Source organism: Hemibagrus wyckioides, linkage group LG24, assembly GCF_019097595.1.
Source record: "Hemibagrus wyckioides isolate EC202008001 linkage group LG24, SWU_Hwy_1.0, whole genome shotgun sequence".
NCBI lineage: Eukaryota > Metazoa > Chordata > Actinopteri > Siluriformes > Bagridae > Hemibagrus > Hemibagrus wyckioides.
The window spans coordinates 20087456-20109955 of record NC_080733.1 but is presented as its reverse complement, the minus strand read 5'-3'; the positions used below and the strand labels follow the sequence as shown (position 1 = coordinate 20109955).

At 51.8% G+C, this 22500-nt stretch overlaps 2 protein-coding genes across 3 annotated transcripts in view; one reads left to right on the top strand and one right to left on the bottom strand.

The window, feature by feature from the left end:
* The window catches only part of gabpb2a (GA binding protein transcription factor subunit beta 2a), a 23471-nt gene extending 3575 nt beyond the window's left edge, over nt 1–19896 (top strand). Inside the window, exons 3-8 of the mRNA XM_058377551.1 lie at nt 1–44; nt 9017–9211; nt 9286–9394; nt 9499–9654; nt 14208–14326; nt 18969–19896. The exon at nt 1–44 is cut by the window's left edge and continues 124 nt beyond it. Of these exons, the coding sequence (XP_058233534.1) occupies nt 1–44; nt 9017–9211; nt 9286–9394; nt 9499–9654; nt 14208–14326; nt 18969–19220 (875 nt within the window). The 3' untranslated portion in view covers nt 19221–19896. The remainder of the gene's footprint in view (nt 45–9016; nt 9212–9285; nt 9395–9498; nt 9655–14207; nt 14327–18968) is intronic.
* An 11-nt stretch (nt 19897–19907) lies between these two features.
* Nucleotides 19908–22500, bottom strand: part of sf3b4 (splicing factor 3b, subunit 4) — a 3382-nt gene continuing 789 nt past the window's right edge. Inside the window, exons 2-6 of one of the 2 annotated variants that reach the window (XM_058377548.1) lie at nt 22113–22241; nt 21432–21974; nt 21164–21337; nt 20347–20526; nt 19908–20235 (exon numbers count right to left, since the gene is read on the bottom strand). In XM_058377548.1, the coding sequence (XP_058233531.1) occupies nt 20069–20235; nt 20347–20526; nt 21164–21337; nt 21432–21974; nt 22113–22241 (1193 nt within the window). In that variant the 3' untranslated portion in view covers nt 19908–20068. The remainder of the gene's footprint in view (nt 20236–20346; nt 20527–21163; nt 21338–21431; nt 21975–22112; nt 22242–22500) is intronic. The other variant, XM_058377549.1, reaches the window with a different exon arrangement.

Sequence of the window (22500 nt, the reverse complement as noted above, 5' to 3'; positions counted from 1 at the left end):
CCGCCACCGAAGGCCATGAGCTCATTGTAGACTTACTGATCAGGGTGAGACTCACTCCACGTCATGTCACTCCGCTCCACTCTGTGTGGGTGATGTATGGGGGGGGTGAGTGATATGGGGTGTGTGTGATTGATGTATGGGGGGGTGAGTGATGTATTGTGTGTGTGAGTGATTGATGTATGGGTGTGTGTGAGTGATTGATGTATGGGTGTGTGTGTGTGAGTGATGTATGGGGGGGGGGGTGTGAGTGATGTATGGGGTGTGTGTGTGATGTATTGTGTGTGAGTGATGTATGGGGGGGTGTGTGAGATTGATGTATTGTGTGTGAGTGATGTATGGGGTGTGTGTGTGATGTATTGTGTGTGAGTGATGTATGGGGGGGTGTGTGAGATTGATGTATTGTGTGTGATTGATGTATGGGTGTGTGTGTGATTGATGTATGGGGTGTGTGTGATTGATGTATGGGGGTGTGTGTGATTGATGTATGGGGGGTGTGTGATTGATGTATGGGGGGTGTGTGATTGATGTATGGGGGGTGTGTGTGATTGATGTATGGGGGGGTGTGTGATTGATGTATGGGGGGGTGTGTGAGTGATGTATGGGGGGGGGTGAGTGATGTATGGGGGGGGTGTGAGTGATGTATGGGGGGGGTGTGAGTGATGTATGGGGGGTGTGTGTGAGTGATGTATGGGGGGGGGTGAGTGATGTATTGTGTGTGTGAGTGATTGATGTATGGGGTGTGTGTGATTGATGTATGGGGGGTGTGTGATTGATGTATGGGGGGTGTGTGATTGATGTATGGGGGGTGTGTGTGATGTATTGTGTGTGAGTGATGTATGGGGGTGTGTGAGATTGATGTATTGTGTGTGATTGATGTATGGGTGTGTGTGAGATTGATGTATGGGGGGTGTGTGATTGATGTATGGGGGGTGTGTGATTGATGTATGGGTGTGTGTGTGATTGATGTATGGGGTGTGTGTGATGGATGTATGGGGGTGTGTGGGATTGGTGTATGGGGTGTGTGTGACTGGTGTATGGGGGGGTGTGTGATTGATGTATGGGGGGGTGTGTGAGTGATGTATGGGGGGGGGTGAGTGATGTATGGGGGGGGTGTGAGTGATGTATGGGGGGGGTGTGAGTGATGTATGGGGGGTGTGTGTGAGTGATGTATGGGGGGGGGGTGAGTGATGTATGGGGTGTGTGGGAGTGAGGTGTGGGGTGGGTGTGAGTGATGTTGGGGGGGGGGTGTGAGTGATGTATGGGGTGTGTGTGAGTGATGTATGGGGGGGGTGTGAGTGATGTATGGGGGGTGTGTGTGAGTGATGTATGGGGGGGGGTGAGTGATGTATGGGGTGTGTGTGAGTGATGTATGGGGGGGGGTGTGAGTGATGTATGGGGGGGGGGTGTGAGTGATGTATGGGGGGGGGTGTGAGTGATGTATGGGGGGGGTGTGAGTGATGTATGGGGGGGGTGTGAGTGATGTATGGGGGGGGTGTGAGTGATGTATGGGGGGGGTGTGAGTGATGTATGGGGGGGGTGTGAGTGATGTATGGGGGGGTGTGAGTGATGTATGGGGGGTGTGTGAATGATGTATGGGGGGGTGAGTGATGTATGGGGTGTGAGTGAGTGATGTATGGGGTGGGGGTGAGTGATGTATGGGGGGGTATGGGGGTGGGTGTGAGTGATGTATGGGGGGGTGTGAGTGATGTATGGGGGGGTATGAGTGATGTATGGGGGGGTGTGAGTGATGTATGGGGGGTGTGTGAATGATGTATGGGGGGGTGAGTGATGTATGGGGTGTGAGTGAGTGATGTATGGGGGGGTGTGAGTGATGTATGGGGGGGGTGTGAGTGATGTATGGGGGGGTGTGAGTGATGTATGGGGGGTGTGTGAATGATGTATGGGGGGGGTGTGAGTGATGTATGGGGGGGTGTGAGTGATGTATGGGGGGGGTGTGAGTGATGTATGGGGGGGTGTGAGTGATGTATGGGGGGGTGAGTGATGTATGGGGGGGTGAGTGATGTATGGGGTGTGAGTGAGTGATGTATGGGGTGGGGGTGAGTGATGTATGGGGGGGTATGGGGGTGGGTGTGAGTGATGTATGGGGGGTGTGTGAGTGATGTATGGGGGGGGTGTGAGTGATGTATGGGGTGTGTGTGTGTGTGTGATGTATGGGGGGGTGTGTGATGTATGGGGGGGTGTGTGATGTATGGGGGGGTGTGTGATGTATGGGGGGGTGTGTGATGTATGGGGTGGGGGTGAGTGATGTATGGGGGTGGGGGTGAGTGATGTATGGGGCGGGTGAGTGATGTATGGGGGGGTGAGTGATGTATGGGGTGTGTGTGTGTGAGGGGTGTATGGGGTATGGGGGGGGGTGAGGGATGGATGGGGGTGTGTGTGTGAGTGAGTGATGTATGGGGTGTGTGTGTGATGTATGGGCGGTGTGTGAGTGATGTATGGGGGGGTGAGTGATGTATGGGGTGGGTGAGTGATGAGTGGGGGGTGTGTCTGTGAGTGATTTATGGGGTGTGTGATATGTATCGGGGGGGTGTGGTGTAATGTATTGTGTGTGATGTATGGGGTGTGTGTGTCAGTGATGTCTGGGGTGTGTGTGATGTATTGTGTGTGAGTGAGTGATGTATGGGTGGTGTATGGAGGTGTGTGTGTGTGATGTATGGTGTTGTGTGATGTATGGGGTGTGTGATGTATGGGGTGTGTGATGTATGGTGGGTGTGTGTTGTGTGATGTATGGGGTGGGTGTTTGTGATGTATGGTGTGTGATATATGGGGTGTGTGTGTGTGATGTATGGGGTGTGTGATGTATGGTGGGTGTGTGTTGTGTGATGTATGGGGTGGGTGATGTATGGGGTGTGTGTGGGTGATGTATGGGGTGGGTGATGTATGGTGGGTGTGTGTTGTGTGATGTATGGGGTGTGTGATGTATGGTGGGTGTGTGTTGTGTGATGTATGGGGTGTGTGATGTATGGTGGGTGTGTGTTGTGTGATGTATGGGGTGTGTGATGTATGGTGGGTGTGTGTGTGTGATGTATGGGGTGTGTGATGTATGGTGGGTGTGTGTTGTGTGATGTATGGGGTGTGTGATGTATGGTGGGTGTGTGTTGTGTGATGTATGGGGTGTGTGATGTATGGTGGGTGTGTGTTGTGTGATGTATGGGGTGTGTGATGTATGGTGGGTGTGTGTTGTGTGATGTATGGGGTGGGTGATGTATGGTGGGTGTGTGTTGTGTGATGTATGGGGTGTGTGATGTATGGTGTTTGTGTGTTGTGTGATGTATGGGGTGGGTGATGTATGGTGGGTGTGTGTTGTGTGATGTATGGGGTGGGTGATGTATGGGGTGTGATATATGGGGAGTGTGTGTGTGATGTATGGTGTGTGTGTATGGGTGATGTATGGGGTGTGTGTGGGTGATGTATGGGGTGTGTGATGTATGGTGGGTGTGTGTTGTGTGATGTATGGGGTGGGTGATGTATGGTGGGTGTATGTTGTGGGTGTATGTTGTGTGATGTATGGGGTGGGTGATGTATGGTGGGTGTATGTTGTGTGATATATGGGGTGGGTGTTTGTGATGTATGGTGTGTGATATATGGGGAGTGTGTGTGTGATGTATGGTGTGTGTGTGTGATGTCTGGGGTGTGTGTGTGTGATGTATGGGGTGTGTGATGTATGGTGGGTGTGTGTTGTGTGATGTATGGGGTGGTTGATGTATGGTGGGTGTGTGTGTGATGTGATGTGATGTATGGGGTGTGTGTGTGAGTGTGTGTGATGTATGGTGGGTGTGTGTTGTGTGATGTATGGGGTGTGTGTGTGATGTATGGGGTGTGTGTATGTGATGTGATGTATGGGGTGTGTGTGTGATGTATGGGGTGTGTGTGTGATGTGATGTATGGGGTGTGTGTGATGTATGGGGGGTGTGTGTGATGTGATGTAATGGGTGTGTGTATGGGGTGTGTGATGTATGGTGGGTGTATGTTGTGTGATATATGGGGTGGGTGTTTGTGATGTATGGTGTGTGATATATGGGGAGTGTGTGTGTGATGTATGGTGTGTGTGTGTGATGTCTGGGGTGTGTGTGTGTGATGTATGGGGTGTGTGATGTATGGTGGGTGTGTGTTGTGTGATGTATGGGGTGGGTGATGTATGGTGTTTGTGTGTTGTGTGATGTATGGGGTGTGTGATGTATGGTGGGTGTGTGTTGTGTGATGTATGGGGTGGGTGATGTATGGTGGGTGTGTGTTGTGTGATGTATGGGGTGGGTGATGTATGGGGTGTGATATATGGGGAGTGTGTGTGTGATGTATGGTGTGTGTGTATGGGTGATGTATGGGGTGTGTGTGGGTGATGTATGGGGTGTGTGATGTATGGTGGGTGTGTGTTGTGTGATGTATGGGGTGGGTGATGTATGGTGGGTGTATGTTGTGGGTGTATGTTGTGTGATGTATGGGGTGGGTGATGTATGGTGGGTGTATGTTGTGTGATATATGGGGTGGGTGTTTGTGATGTATGGTGTGTGATATATGGGGAGTGTGTGTGTGATGTATGGTGTGTGTGTGTGATGTCTGGGGTGTGTGTGTGTGATGTATGGGGTGTGTGTGTGTGATGTATGGGGTGTGTGATGTATGGTGGGTGTGTGTTGTGTGATGTATGGGGTGGTTGATGTATGGTGGGTGTGTGTGTGATGTGATGTGATGTATGGGGTGTGTGTGTGAGTGTGTGTGATGTATGGTGGGTGTGTGTTGTGTGATGTATGGGGTGTGTGTGTGATGTATGGGGTGTGTGTATGTGATGTGATGTATGGGGTGTGTGTGTGATGTATGGGGTGTGTGTGTGATGTGATGTATGGGGTGTGTGTGATGTATGGGGGGTGTGTGTGATGTGATGTGATGTAATGGGTGTGTGTATGGGGTGTGTGATGTATGGGGGGTGTGTGAGATGTGATGTATGGGGTGTGTGAGATGTGATGTATGGGGGGTGTGTGTGATGTGATGTATGGGGTGTGTGATGTATGGGGGGTGTGTGTGATGTGATGTATGGGGTGTGTGTGATGTATGGGGGGTGTGTGTGATGTGATGTGGGGGGTGTGTGTGATGTGATGTAGGGGGTGTGTGATGTATGGGGGGTGTGTGTGATGTGATGTATGGGGGTGTGTGTGATGTATGGGGGGTGTGTGTGATGTGATGTGGGGGGTGTGTGTGAGTGAGTGATGTATGGGGTGTGTGATGTATGGGGGGTGTGTGTATGATGTGATGTATGGGGTGTGTGTGAGTGAGTGATGTATGGGGTGGGTGATGTATGGGGTGGGTGATGTATGGGGGGGTGTGTGTGTGATGTATGGGGTGTGTGTGTGATGTGGGGGGTGTGTGTGATGTGATGTATGGGGTGTGTGATGTATGGGGGGTGTGTGTGATGTGATGTATGGGGGTGTGTGTGATGTATGGGGGGTGTGTGTGATGTGATGTGGGGGGTGTGTGTGAGTGAGTGATGTATGGGGTGTGTGATGTATGGGGGGTGTGTGTATGATGTGATGTATGGGGTGTGTGTGAGTGAGTGATGTATGGGGTGGGTGATGTATGGGGGGGGGTGTGTGTGATGTAGGGGGTGTGTGTGTGATGTATGGGGTGTGTGTGATGTGATGTGATGTGATGTATGGGGTGTGTGTTGTGTGATGTGATGTATGGGGTGTTTGTGTGTGATGTATGGTGGGTGTGTGTTGTGTGATGTATGGGGTGTGTGTATGTGATGTGATGTATGGGGTGTGTGTATGTTGTGTGATGTATGGGGTGTGTGTATGTGATGTGATGTGATGTGATGTATGGGGTGTGTGTATGTGATGTGATGTATGGTGGGTGTGTGTTGTGTGATGTATGGGGTGTGTGTATGTGATGTGATGTATGGGGTGTGTGTATGTGATGTGATGTATGGGGTGTGTGTATGTGATGTGATGTATGGGGGGTGTGTGTGATGTGATGTATGGGGTGTGTGTATGTGATGTGATGTATGGGGTGTGTGAGTGATGTGATGTATGGGGGGTGTGTGTGTGTGAGTGAGTGATGTATGGGGGGTGTGTGTTGTGTGATATATGGGGTGGGTGTTTGTGATGTATGGTGTGTGATATATGGGGAGTGTGTGTGTGATGTATGGGGTGGGTGTGTATGTGTGTTGTATGGTGTGTGTGATGTCTGGGGTATGTGTGTGTGATGTATGGGGTGTGTGGGTGTGTGAGTGTGATGTATGGGGTGTGTATGTATGATGTGTTGTGTGTGATGTATGGGGTGTGTGTGTGATGTATGGGGTGTGTGTGAGTGAGTGATGTATGGGGTGTGTGTGAGTGAGTGATGTATGGGGTGTGTGTGAGTGAGTGATGTATGGGGTGTGTGTGAGTGAGTGATGTATGGGGTGTGTGTGAGTGAGTGATGTATGGGGTGTGTGTGAGTGAGTGATGTATGGGGTGTGTGTGAGTGAGTGATGTATGGGGTGTGTGTGAGTGAGTGATGTATGGGGTGTGTGGGGGTGAGTGATGTGTGGGGGGGTGTCTGTGAGTGATTTATGGGGTGTGTGATATGTATCGGGGGGGTGTGGTGTAATGTATTGTGTGTGATGTATGGGGTGTGTGTGTCAGTGATGTCTGGGGTGTGTGTGATGTATTGTGTGTGAGTGAGTGATGTATGGGTGGTGTATGGAGGTGTGTGTGTGTGATGTATGGGGTGTGTGATGTATGGTGGGTGTGTGTTGTGTGATGTATGGGGTGTGTGATGTATGGTGGGTGTGTGTTGTGTGATATATGGGGTGGGTGTTTGTGATGTATGGTGTGTGATATATGGGGAGTGTGTGTGTGATGTATGGGGTGTGTGATGTATGGTGGGTGTGGGGTGTGTGATGTATGGGGGGTGTGTGTGATGTGATGTATGGGGGGTGTGAGTGAGTGATGTATGGGGTGGGTGTGAGTGAGTGATGTATGGGGTGGGTGTTGTATGGGGGGGGGTGTGTGTGATGTATGGGGTGTTTGTGTGTGATGTATGGGGTGTTTGTGTGTGATGTATGGGGTGTGTGTGTGATGTATGGGGTGTGTGTGATGTGATGTGATGTATGGGGGGTGTGTGATGTGATGTATGGGGTGTGTGTTGTGTGATGTGATGTATGGGGTGTTTGTGTGTGATGTATGGGGGGTGTGTGATGTGATGTATGGGGTGTGTGTTGTGTGATGTGATGTATGGGGTGTGTGTGTGTGTGATGTATGGGGTGTGTGTGTGTGATGTATGGGGTGTGTGTGTGTGTGATGTGATGTATGGGGGGGGGTGTGATGTGATGTATGGGGTGTGTGTGATGTGATGTATGGGGTGTGTGTGTGTGTGTGTGATGTATGGGGTGTGTGTGATGTATGGGGTGTGTGTGTGTGATGTGATGTATGGGGTGTTTGTGTGTGATGTATGGGGTGTGTGTGTGATGTATGGGGTGTGTGTGATGTGATGTGATGTATGGGGGGTGTGTGATGTGATGTATGGGGTGTGTGTTGTGTGATGTGATGTATGGGGTGTTTGTGTGTGATGTATGGGGTGTGTGTGTGTGATGTATGGGGTGTGTGTGTGTGATGTGATGTATGGGGTGTGTGTGTGTGATGTATGGGGTGTGTGTGTGTGATGTATGGGGTGTGTGTGATGTGATGTATGGGGTGTGTGTGTGTGTGATGTGATGTATGGGGGGTGTGTGTGTGATGTGATGTATGGGGTGTGTGTGTGTGTGTGATATGATGTATGGGGGTGTGTGTGTGATGTATGGGGTGTATGTGATGTATGGGGGGGGTGATGTATGGGGTGTGTGTGTGTGTTGTGTGATGTGATGTATGGGGTGTGTGTGTGTGATGTATGGGGGGTGTGTGATGTGATGTATGGGGTGTGTGTGTGTGTGATGTGATGTATGGGGGGTGTGTGTGTGATGTATGGGGTGTGTGTGAGTGATGTATGGGGTGTGTGTGTGTGATGTATGGGGTGTGTGTGTGTTCTGTGATGTATGGGGGGTGTGTGATGTATGGGGTGTGTGTGTGTTCTGTGATGTGATGTATGGGGTGTGTGTGTGTGATGTATGGGGTGTGTGTGTGTGATGTATGGGGTGTGTGTGTGTTCTGTGATGTATGGGGGGTGTGTGATGTATGGGGTGTGTGTGTGATGTATGGGGTGTGTGTGAGTGATGTATGGGGTGTGTGTGTGTGATGTATGGGGTGTGTGTGTGTTCTGTGATGTATGGGGTGTGTGTGATGTATGGGGTGTGTGTGTGTTCTGTGATGTGATGTATGGGGTGTGTGTGATGTATGGGGTGTGTGTGTGTTCTGTGGTGTGATGTATGGGGTGTGTGTGTGTTCTGTGGTGTGATGTATGGGGTGTGTGTGTGTTCTGTGGTGTGATGTATGGGGTGTGTGTGTGTTCTGTGGTGTGATGTATGGGGTGTGTGTGTGTTCTGTGGTGTGATGTATGGGGTGTGTGTGTGTTCTGTGGTGTGATGTATGGGGTGTGTGTGTGTTCTGTGGTGTGATGTATGGGGTGTGTGTGTGTTCTGTGGTGTGATGTATGGGGTGTGTGTGTGTTCTGTGATGTGATGTATGGGGTGTGTGTGTGTTCTGTGGTGTGATGTATGGGGTGTGTGTGATGTATGGGGTGTGTGTGTGTTCTGTGGTGTGATGTATGGGGTGTGTGTGTGTTCTGTGGTGTGATGTATGGGGTGTGTGTGTGTTCTGTGATGTGATGTATGGGGTGTGTGTGTGTTCTGTGGTGTGATGTATGGGGTGTGTGTGTGTTCTGTGATGTGATGTATGGGGTGTGTTGTGTGTGTGATGTATGGGGTGTGTTGTGTGTGTGATGTATGGGGTGTGTGTGTGTTCTGTGGTGTGATGTATGGGGTGTGTGTGTGTTCTGTGATGTGATGTATGGGGTGTGTGTGTGTTCTGTGATGTGATGTATGGGGTGTGTGTGTGTGTGATGTATGGGGTGTGTTGTGTGTTCTCAGAATGGTGCGGACGTGAATGCTAAGGACATGTTGAAGATGACAGCGCTGCACTGGGCCACTCAGCACGGTCACCATGACGTCGCTCAGCTGCTCATCAAACATGGAGCGGACGTTCACGCCCTCAGCAAGTTCGACAAGTCTCCCTTCGACATCGCCATGGACATCCAGCACGCAGAACTGGCCAACCTCCTGCAGGTGTGATGTCATATCCTGTCTCTGTCTGCTTCTCTTTCAGGATCAGAGCTGTGTCTAATTGTGTGTGTGTGTAGGAGGGAATGCAGAAGCAGGTGAACAGGAATGCAGAGTCGTCCATCGCTCCCCAGTTCATCATTCAGGGAGGAGTCATTAACATCGCTGAGCTGGTCAAACCCAACACAGGTACGAGACTCCACCCTCATTACACCCAGTGACCTGAACTCTACAACAGTCACACTGTCATTACACCCATTGACCTGAACCTGTGTGTGTGTGTGTACCTGTAGGTAACAGTGAGGATGCGGTCGCGGTCAGCGCTCTGGACCAGCAGGTGATGAGTGATGCTGGACAGAGGGTGGTTACTATAGTAACAGATCAGCAGGGTCACCTACAGACGAGACTCACACAGCCGCTGTACGTCACCATGCAGAACGGACGGCAAGGTGAAGAGAGAACTTTACACAGTTAATACAATACACATTAGGCACTCATTAATATTCATCACTGTCCTCTGCATATTCATTAGGCACTCATTAATATTCATTATTATTTATAGCGTTAATGAGAGATGCTCATTTACATTTCCTGTGGATTACTTACACATGATTACCTTTTATAGTCTACAACCTCTGTGTCTCAGCTCCGTGTGTGTGTGTGTGTGTTTGTGTGTTTTTTGTGTTTATTTGTGTTTTCTGTGTTGTGTGTGTCTTTGTGTGTTTTCTGTGTCGTGTGTGTTTGTGTGTGTTTTCTGTGTCGTGTGTGTGTGTTTATGTATGTTTTCTGTGTTGTGTGTGTCTTTATGTGTGTTTTCTGTGTCGTGTGTGTTTGTGTGTGTTCTGTGTCGTGTGTGTGTGTGTTTGTGTGTCTTCTGTGTCGTGTGTGTTTATATGTTTTTTTGTGTGTGTGTGTGAGTGATGTATGGGGTGTGTGGGGGTGAGTGATGTATGGGGTGTGTGGGGGTGAGTGATGTATGGGGTGTGTGGGGGTGAGTGATGTATGGGGTGGGTGAGGTATGGGGTGTGTGAGTGATGTCTGGGGTGTGTAGGGGTGAGTGGTGTATGGAGTGGGTGAGGTATGGGGTGTGTGACCGATGTTTTGGGAGTGTGGGGGTGAGTGGTGTATGGGGTGGGTGAGTGTTGTGAGGCGGCGTGTCTGTGAGTGATTTATGGGGTGTGTGTGTGAGATGTTTGGGGGGTGTGTGTGTGAGATGTATCGGGGGGGTGTGGTGTAATGTATTGTGTGTGATGTATGGGGTGCGGTGTGTGTGTGTGTGAGTGATGTATGGGGTGTGGTGTGTGTGTGAGTGAGTGATGTGTGGTGTGTGTGTGTGTGAGATGTATCGGGGGGGTGTGGTGTAATGTATTGTGTGTGATGTATGGGGTGTGTGTGTGTGAGTGAGTGATGTATGGGGTGTGTGTGTGATGTATGGGGTGTGTGTGTGATGTATGGGGTGTGTGGGGGTGAGTGATGTATGGGGTGTGTGTATGTGATGTAGGGGGTGTGTGGGGGTGAGTGATGTAGGGGGTGTGTGGGGGTGAGTGATGTATGGGGTGTGTGAGTGATGTATGGGGTGTGTGGGGGTGAGTGATGTATGGGGTGTATGGGGTGGGTGAGTGGTGTATGGGGTGGGTGAGTGATGTATGGGGTGTATGGGGTGGGTGAGTGATGTATGGGGTGTGTGGGGGTGAGTGATGTATGGGGTGTGTGGGGGTGAGTGATGTATGGGGTGAGTGGGGGTGAGTGATGTATGGGGTGGGTGATGTATGGGGTGTGTGAGTGATGTATGGGGTGTGTGGGGGTGAGTGATGTATGGGGTGTGGGGGGGTGAGTGATGTATGGGGTGTGTGGGGGTGAGTGATGTATGGGGTGTGTGGGGGTGAGTGATGTATGGGGTGGGTGAGTGATGTATGGGGTGGGTGAGTGATGTATGGGGTGTATGGGGTGGGTGAGTGGTGTATGGGGTGGGTGAGTGATGTATGGGGTGTATGGGGTGGGTGAGTGATGTATGGGGTGTGTGGGGGTGAGTGATGTATGGGGTGTGTGGGGTGTGAGTGATGTAGGGGGTGAGTGGGGGTGAGTGATGTATGGGGTGGGTGATGTATGGGGTGTGTGAGTGATGTATGGGGTGTGTGGGGGTGAGTGATGTATGGGGTGTGTGTGAGTGAGTGATGTATGGCGTGTGTGTGAGTGAGTGATGGATGGGGTGTGTGGGGGTGAGTGATGTGTGGGGGGGTGTCTGTGAGTGATTTATGGGGTGTGTGTGTGAGATGTTTGGGGGGTGTGTGTGTGAGATGTATCGGGGGGGTGTGGTGTAATGTATTGTGTGTGATGTATGGGGTGCGGTGTGTGTGTGTGTGTGAGTGATGTATGGGGTGTGGTGTGTGTGTGTGTGTGAGTGATGTATGGGGTGTGGTGTGTGTGTGTGTGTGAGATGTATCGGGGGGGTGTGGTGTAATGTATTGTGTGTGATGTATGGGGTGTGTGTGAGTGAGTGATGTATGGGGTGTGTGTGTGATGTATGGGGTGTGTGTGTGATGTATGGGGTGTGTGTGTGATGTATGGGGTGTGTGTGAGTGAGTGATGTATGGGGTGTGTGTGTGATGTATGGGGTGTGTGTGTGATGTATGGGGTGTGTGGGGGTGAGTGATGTATGGGGTGTGTGGGGGTGAGTGATGTATGGGGTGTGTGGGGTGAGTGATTTATGGGGTGTGTGTGTGAGATGTTTGGGGTGTGTGTGTGTGTGTGTGTGTGTGTGAGATGTATCGGGGGGGTGTGGTGTAATGTATTGTGTGTGATGTATGGGGTGTGTGTGTGTGAGTGATGTATGGGGTGTGTGGGGGTGAGTGATGTATGGGGTGTGTGGGGGTGAGTGATTTATGGGGTGTGTGTGAGATGTTTGGGGGTGTGTGTGTGATGTGTGGGGTGTGTGGGGGTGAGTGATGTATGGGGTGTGTGGGGGTGAGTGATGTATGGGGTGTGTGGGGGTGAGTGATGTATGGGGTGTGTGGGGGTGAGTGATGTATGGGGTGTGTGTGTGAGATGTTTGGGGTGTGTGTGTGTGTGTGTGTGTGTGTGAGATGTATCGGGGGGGTGTGGTGTAATGTATTGTGTGTGATGTATGGGGTGTGTGTGTGTGTGAGTGATGTATGGGGTGTGTGTGTGCGTGAGTGATGTATGGGGTGTGTGGGGGTGAGTGATTTATGGGGTGTGTGTGTGAGTGAGTGATGTATGGGGTGTGTGTGTGATGTATGGGGTGTGTGTGTGATGTATGGGGTGTGTGGGGGTGAGTGAGTGATGTATGGGGTGTGTGTGTGATGTATGGGGTGTGTGGGGGTGAGTGAGTGATGTATGGGGTGTGTGTGTGATGTATGGGGTGTGTGTGTGATGTATGGGGTGTGTGGGGGTGAGTGATGAATGAGGTGTGTGTGTGAGATGTTTGGGGTGTGTGTGTGTGAGATGTATGGGGGGTGTGTGTGTTTATATATGTGTGTTTTCTGTGTCGTGTGTGTGTGTTTATATGTGTGTGTTCTGTGTCATGTGTGTTTGTGTGTTTTTTGTGTGTTTGTGTGTTTTCTGTGTCGCGTGTGTGTGTTTATACACTATATTGCCAAAAGTATTCGCTCCCCCATCCAAATAATCAGAATCAGGTGTTCCAATCACTTCCATGGCCACAGGTGTATAAAATCAAACACCTAGGCATGCAGACTGTTTTTACAAACATTTGTGAAAGAATGGGTCGCTCTCAGGAGCTCAGTGAATTCCAGCGTGGAACTGTGATAGGATGCCACCTGTGCAACAAATCCAGTCGTGAAATTTCCTCGCTCCTAAATATTCCACAGTCAACTGTCAGCTGTATTATAAGAACGTGGAAGTGTTTGGGAACGACAGCAACTCAGCCACGAAGTGGTAGGCCACGTAAACTGACGGAGCGGGGTCAGCGGATGCTGAGGCGCATAGTGCGAAGAGGTCGCCAACTTTCTGCAGAATCAATCGCTACAGACCTCCAAACTTCATGTGGCCTTCAGATGAGCTCAAGAACAGTGCGCAGAGAGCTTCATGGAATGGGTTTCCATGGCCGAGCAGCTGCATCCAAGCCATACATCAAGTGCAATGCAAAGCGTCGGATGCAGTGGTGTAAAGCACGCCGCCACTGGACTCTAGAGCAGTGGAGACGCGTTCTCTGGAGTGACGAATCGTGCTTCTCCATCTGGCAATCTGATGGACGAGTCTGGGTTTGGCGGTTGCCAGGAGAACGGTACTTGTCTGACTGCATTGTGCCAAGTGTAAAGTTTGGTGGAGGGGGGATTATGGTGTGGGGTTGTTTTTCAGGAGCTGGGCTTGGCCCCTTAGTTCCAGTGAAAGGAACTCTGAATGCTTCAGCATACCAAGACATTTTGGACAATTCCATGCTCCCAACTTTGTGGGAACAGTTTGGAGCTGGCCCCTTCCTCTTCCAACATGACTGTGCACCAGTGACCAAAGCAAGGTCCATAAAGACATGGATGACAGAGTCTGGTGTGGATGAACTTGACTTGCCTGCACAGAGTCCTGACCTCAACCCGATAGAACACCTTTGGGATGAATTAGAGCGGAGACTGAGAGCCAGGCCTTCTCGTCCAACATCAGTGTGTGACCTCACAAATGCGCTTCTGGAAGAATGGTCAAAAATTCCCATCAACACACTCCTAAACCTTGTGGACAGCCTTCCCTGAAGAGTTGAAGCTGTTATAGCTGCAAAGGGTGGACCGACGTCATATTGAACCCTATGGATTAGGAATGGGATGTCACTTAAGTTCATATGCGAGTCAAGGCAGGTGAGCGAATACTTTTGGCAATATAGTGTGTGTATATATATATATATATATAGTGTGTGTGTGTTTTCTGTATCGTGTGTGTGTGTGTTTATATGTGTTTTCTGTGTCGTGTGTGTTTTTGTGTGTGTTCTCTGTGTTTTGTGTTTAAATGTGTTTTCTCTGTATGTGTGTGTGTGTTTCAGTGTTGGCCGTTCCCTCCGGTCAGTTCACACAGGAAGCAGTGGATGAAGAAGCTGAACCTCCGGTACGACGAAGGAAAATCGAAGTGGTCTCTGTTAATCACATTGACACCAGAGACACGGTGAGACACTCCATCACACACACACACACACACACACACACACACACACACACGTTCCATCACTCACACACACACACGTTCCATCACTCACACACACACACGTTCCATCACTCACACACACACACACTCCATCACACACACACACACACACACGTTCCATCACTCACACACACACACACTCCATCACACACACACACACACACGTTCCATCACTCACACACACACACACTCCATCACACACACACTCCATCACACACACACACGCGCTCCATCACACACACACACACACACACACACGTGCTCCATCACACACACATTCCATCACACACACACACACACACTCCATCACACGCTCCATCACACACACACACACGCGCTCCATCACACACACACACACGCGCTCCATCACACACACACACACTCACGTGCTCCATCACACACACATTCCATCACACACACACACGCGCTCCATCACACACACACACACACACACACGTGCTCCATCACACACACATTCCATCACACACACACACGTGCTCCATCACACACACATTCCATTCCATCACACACACGCGCTCCATCACACACACACACACGCGCTCCATCACACACACACACACGCGCTCCATCACACACACACACGCGTGCTCCATCACACACACACACGCGCACTCCATCACACACACACACGCGCGCTCCATCACACACACACACGCGCGCTCCATCACACACACACACGCGCGCTCCATCACACACACACACGCGCGCTCCATCACACACACACACACGTGCTCCATCACACTCACACACACACACACACGTGCTCCATCATACACACACACACGTGCTCCATCACACTCACACACTCACACACACGCGCTCCATCACACACTCGCACACACGCGCTCCATCACACACACACACTCACACACACGCGCTCCATCACACACACACACTCACACACACGCGCTCCATCACACACACACACACACGCGCTCCATCACACACACACACACACACGCGCTCCATCACACACACACGCGCTCCATCACACACACACAGACACGCGCTCCATCACACACACACACACACGCGCTTCCATCACACACACACACGCGCTTCCATCACACACACACACACACACACAGCTCCATCACACACACACACGCACATCACACACGCGCTCCATCACACACACACACTCACACACACGCGCTTCCATCACACACACACACAGCTTCCATCACACACTCACACACACGCTTCCATCACACACACACACACGCGCTCCATCACACACACACGCGCGCGCTCCATCACACACACACGCGCGCGCTCCATCACACACACACGCGCGCGCTGCATCACACACACACACGCGCGCGCTCCATCATACACACACACACGTGCTCCATCATACACACACACTCACACACACGCGCTCCATCACACACACACACTCACACACACGCGCTCCATCACACACACACACACACGCGCTCCATCACACACACACACACGCGCTCCATCACACACACACACACACGCGCTCCATCACACACACACACACACGCGCTCCATCACACACACACACACACGCGCTCCATCACACACACACACACACACGCGCTCCATCACACACACACACGCGCTCCATCACACACACACACACACGCGCTCCATCACACACACACACGCGCTCCATCACACACACACACACACACGCGCTCCATCACACACACACACACACGCGCTCCATCACACACACACACACACGCGCTCCATCACACACACACACACGCGCTCCATCACACACTCACACACACGCGCTCCATCACACACACACACACGCGCTCCATCACACACTCACACGCGCTCCATCACACACTCACACGCGCTCCATCACACACTCACACACACGCGCTCCATCACACACTCACACACACGCGCTCCATCACACACACACACTCACACGCGCTCCATCACACACACACACTCACACGCGCTCCATCACACACACACACTCACACGCGCTCCATCACACACACACACTCACACGCGCTCCATCACACACTCACACACGCGCGCTCCATCACACACTCACACACGCGCGCTCCATCACACACACACACTCACACGCGCTCCATCACACACTCACACGCGCTCCATCACACACTCACACACGCGCTCCATCACACACTCACACACGCGCGCTCCATCACACACTCACGCGCGCTCCATCACACACTCACGCGCGCTCCATCACACACTCACACACGCGCTCCATCACACACTCACACACACGCGCTCCATCACACACTCACACACACGCGCTCCATCACACACTCACACACACGCGCTCCATCACACACTCACACACACGCGCTCCATCACACACTCACACACGCGCGCTCCATCACACACTCACACACGCGCGCCCATCACACACTTCACACACGCGCGCTCCATCACACACTCACACACGCGCTCACACTCACACACGCGCTCACACTCACACACGCGCTCACACTCACACACGCGCTCACACTCACACACGCGCTCACACTCACACACACACGCGCTCCATCACACACTTCACACGCCGCTCCATCACACACTCACACACGCCGCTCCATCACACACACACACGCGCTCCATCACACACACACACACGCGCTCCATCACACACACACGCGCGCGCTCCATCACACACACACGCGCGCGCTCCATCACACACACACGCGCGCGCTCCATCACACACACACGCGCGCGCTCCATCACACACACACGCGCGCGCTGCATCACACACACACACGCGCTCCATCACACACTCACACACGCGCGCTCCATCACACACTCACACACGCGCGCTCCATCACACACTCACACACGCGCGCTCCATCACACACTCACACACGCGCGCTCCATCACACACTCACACACGCGCGCTCCATCACACACTCACACACGCGCGCTCCATCACACACTCACACACGCGCGCTCCATCACACACACACACTCACACACACGCGCTCCATCACACACTCACACACTCGCGCTCCATCACACACACACACACACGCGCTCCATCACACACTCACACACGCGCTCCATCACACACTCACACACGCGCTCCATCACACACACACACACACGCGCTCCATCACACACACACACACGCGCTCCATCACACACACACACACACACGCGCTCCATCACACACACACACACACGCGCTCCATCACACACTCACACACGCGCGCTCCATCACACACACACACACGCGCTCCATCACACACTCACACACACGCGCTCCATCACACACACACGCGCTCCATCACACACACACACACGCGCTCCATCACACACACACACACACGCGCTCCATCACACACACACACACACGCGCTCCATCACACACACACACACACGCGCTCCATCACACACACACGCGCTCCATCACACACACACGCGCTCCATCACACACACACACACACGCGCTCCATCACACACTCACACACACACGCGCTCCATCACACACACACACGCGCTCCATCACACACACACACTCACACACACGCGCTCCATCACACACTCACACACGCGCTCCATCACACACTCACACGCGCTCCATCACACACACACACTCACACACACGCGCTCCATCACACACACACACACACGCGCTCCATCACACACTCACACACACGCGCTCCATCACACACACACACACACACACGCGCTCCATCACACACACACACACACACGCGCTCCATCACACACACACACACACACACACACGCGCTCCATCACACACACACACTCACACGCGCTCCATCACACACACACACTCACACACACGCGCTCCATCACACACACTCACACACACGCGCTCCATCACACACTCACACACACGCGCTCCATCACACACTCACACACACGCGCTCCATCACACACACACACACGCTCCATCACACACACACACACACGCGCTCCATCACACACACACTCCATCACACACACGCGCGCTCCATCACACACTCACACGCGCTCCATCACACACACACACACTCCATCACACTCACACACACGCGCGCTCCATCACACACACACACTCACACACACGCGCTCCATCACACACTCACACACACGCGCTCCATCACACACACACACACGCGCTCCATCACACACACACACTCACACACGCGCGCTCCATCACACACTCACACACACGCGCTCCATCACACACTCACACACACGCGCTCCATCACACACACTCACACGCGCGCTCCATCACACACACTCACACGCGCGCTCCATCACACACACACACACGCGCTCCATCACACACACACGCGCTCCATCACACACACTCACACGCGCGCTCCATCACACACACACACACACGCGCTCCATCACACACACTCCATCACACGCACTCCATCACACACGCTCTGTCACACACACATCTTTTGTAAATGTCTGCATCATGTGTGTTTATTAAATATTACAGAAGTGTAATTCATGATAATACACTGATTATAGGATTATATGCGTCTCCTCCTGTTAATAATGTAATTGAGTCTGTTTGTAAATCCCGTGGTGTGTGTAAGCGTGTGTTTAATGTGGGTGTGGCCTACAGGAGCAGCTGCAGAGGCGTCTGGCCGAGGCCAACATGGCGGCCCAGTTGTACAGACAGCAGCTGCTGCAGAAGGAACAGGAGGCGGAGGAGTACCGCATGCAGCTGGAGGCCATCACGGAGCGAGGGATCACACAGGAGGACGAGTGTGTGGAGGAGAAGCAGGAGGAGGCCGAGGAGGAGGTGGTGCTGCTGGCTGACGGAGACGTGATGCTCAACACAGAGGAGATCCACTCCACGGCTAACATCTCATAACGCCTCGCCTCGCGGACTCGCACGTTTACGTCCCCGTGTGTGTGTGCGCGCGTGTGTGTGCGCTTTCTTTTTCAGCTCTGGATCAAGGAGAACAAAAACTTTTACAAGTTTCTAAGAGAAAGACAAACTCTACTATGTTCCTCTGTGTTTTTTTTTACCTTCTGCTTCAGTAAAATGATCCATGTTTACTGTCTGCCTGAGAAAATGCTCTGTTTTTCCCTCCAACTCTATTTTTTTCCTTCAAAGACCAAATTTAAAGTTGACTCTTCTAATACATTTGTGAGCAATTTCTAAATCCTGCTTGTCATTTTTTTTTGTGTTTATGGAGATGTGAGTTCTGATCCAGGGATGATTCTGTTCTACTTCACTGCGATGATCTTTTCCTCAAACACTTCTACATTCAGATCATCACCATAGAGTGACTGGATTTTAACTCTACAGGAAAGTTAATCTCAGGTACAGATGGTTTCAGTGTGAAATTCTTACAGAAAGTAGAGTTAGCGATGTTGACTAGCACATTTGTCTTCAAGCTGGACTGATGAAGTGACCAGAGTGGCTCAGTGTTTATGAGGTGTGTGTGGGTGTGTCAGTCTTATTAAAGGAGGCGTGGCCTGTGTGTTCACCCCCTGAGACCATCACGATTCATTTCCAATAAATCCTCTAAACACACACTGTACACACGGCCTGGTCTTTCTGTATAAAAGGTTTATTTAATCCTAGTAAAGAACAGTGAGTAAAAGAGGAGAACGCGTCACGGTGGGTTCTCCCAACAGTTCTGTCCTTCGGTAAACTGCTGGAATGAGAAATAAGAAAAAAACAACAAGCTGTGGCTGTAATAAATCTGTGTGTTAGGGGGGCAGGGGTGCTCTGATGGGGGCCCGGGGTGGTGCAGGGGGGCGCGGGGGCATCGGAGGTCTCTGGAAACCAAACGGAGGAGGACGAGGAGGGCCTGTGCTGTAACCTGGAGGGGGCATCGGGGGAGGCGGGCCTCTCATCCCAGGGGGCATCGGAGGGCCTGAAGGAGGAGAAGAGCAGACAGAAAATCTTTAATCGACTAAAATCTCCAACCTTCTTACAAGCCTTTAAATTCTCAGTGCTGAGAGAACCTCTTGTTCTTCTCACACACCTGATATTGTAAACGTACCCATGGGAGGGCCAAATGGTCCCCGGGGGGGCATACCCATCTGTGGGGGAGGGGGCATGCCAGGGGGAGGCGGGGCTCGTTGCTGGCTGGATCCTGGAGGTCCTGGAGGAGGTGGAACCATCCCAGGAGGTCCAGAGGGAGGCATGGGCATAGGTGGCATTCCTGAGGGAAAGAGAAGAGTCGTGCTGAAGGAACTGTAATCTCCACTGGAGAACATTCGAACTGCAGAGCAGCTGCATGATTAGTACACAAAATCTTAAAGAACCCTAAGAACCTAGAAGTCTGGAACCATGGACTCCACTTCAGATTCCAGCCATTTGATTCACTAGACATTCTAGAACTCTAGTACCTGCAACATTTGAAGTTTGAGCACCAGACACCCTTAATGGGGTTCTAGAGATGGAGAACTCCATACACCTTAGTGTGTGGAGCACTGACCTGCCATGGGGTTCTAGAGCACAGACATTTTGTACTGTTCTGTGATTAGAGAACTAGAAATGTTGAGCACCTGCAGGTTTAGAAGGAAGACTCATCATAGGATGCTAGAACAGTAAAAACCTAGAACACAGACTCTAGATAACCCAAAGAGCTGTTGAGGAATTCCAGACCTAGCTCTAGGACAAGTACTCTGCCATGTGGAACCCTGGACACCTGCATACACACATTTAAAGTTCTAGAGCCAGAGCTGGTTAAGTGGAACTGGTCAGGGATGTTAAAGGACCGCAGAACACGCAGAGACCAGACTCTCTGATTCTAGAACCGTGAGCACGATGTTCTGAGCTCAGGTGAAGGTTCTTACCTGGTGGGTGCATGCCTGCTGGAGGGAACGGTGGAGGTCCAGGAGGAGGCACTGCAGAGCCTCCTTGAGAAGCAGGAGTGCCTGGGGCAGGGGGCATGGGCATCCCGGGGGGCATTCCCGGTGGTAGAGACCCTGGTGGGGGTACTGGGGGGAAGGCACCGGGAGGAGGCATACCTGTGATAAAGACAGTAACAGGGTTCTCACGTTAGACCTTCATACGTCACTTACACACAGGGAGGACGTGACAGGACCGAGCGTGCTCACTGACCGGTGATGGGGATGGTCGCTCCCAGTGCTGTCATGACAGGGGTAGGGGCGGTAGGAGGGGGCGGTGCGTCGGCGAACAGCTGATGTGGACGGTCGGCCTGCGAGAGGGGGTTCTGTGCGGCCAGGAGCCTCTCCGCAGCGGAGCCATGTCTCTCCCCCTTGGAGTCCTTCTTGAAGGCGTAGGACACTGTGATGGGCCGGTTACACAGGTACTGACCGTTCATGGCCTCGATGGCTGCGTCGGACGCGTCGAAGCTGGCGAAGTTGATGAAGGCGTAACCCTTGGAGTTCCCCGTGTCGGGGTCTCTCATGATCTTGGGGGTCTGCAGGATGACCCCGAAGGCACTGAAGGTGTCGTACAGCAGCTTCTCATCGATCTCAGGGTCCAGGTTCCCGATGAAGATGTTGGCCCCGACGTCCAGGTTCTTGTTGTGAGCCGAGGCTTTGTTCACACGGATGGGTTTACCATACAGCTTTATCATATTCATGATCTTTATAGCGTAATCAGCATCTTCTTCACTGAGGAACTCCACAAAACCATAACCTACACACACACAGTAAATTATAATGATAATAAATACAATTAATCAATTAACACATATTACACAGAGAGAGAGCGTGATTGAGACATGCATAGAGACAGATGCTCATCTCAAACTGTCTGTGTGTGTGTTAAACTCACCCTGATGTTGTCCTGTTACTCTGTCTTTGGGCATGTGCGTGTTCACCACTGGTCCAGCCTGAAGGAAGAGTTCCCATAGCAACGGCTCAGACACTTTCTCATCCAGACCACCCACATACACCGTCGCATCTGAATGAACACACACACACACACACGGTTAATAAACCTCTAGTGTACTCTAGTGTAGAATGAGGACCTCTGGACTCTGTGCTGATTATTCAATATGTCCTGAGCTGGAGGAGTGTGAGTGTCAATAAAGTGGAGTTCCGCACAGCTTCCTGCTGACCACATGGCTCACACGCTGGAGGTGTTTAACACGCACGTAGCTGCAGGACTGACACACGGAACATCTGCTGAGTTAAAGACTGAATGCTACACCTCCAAGTTC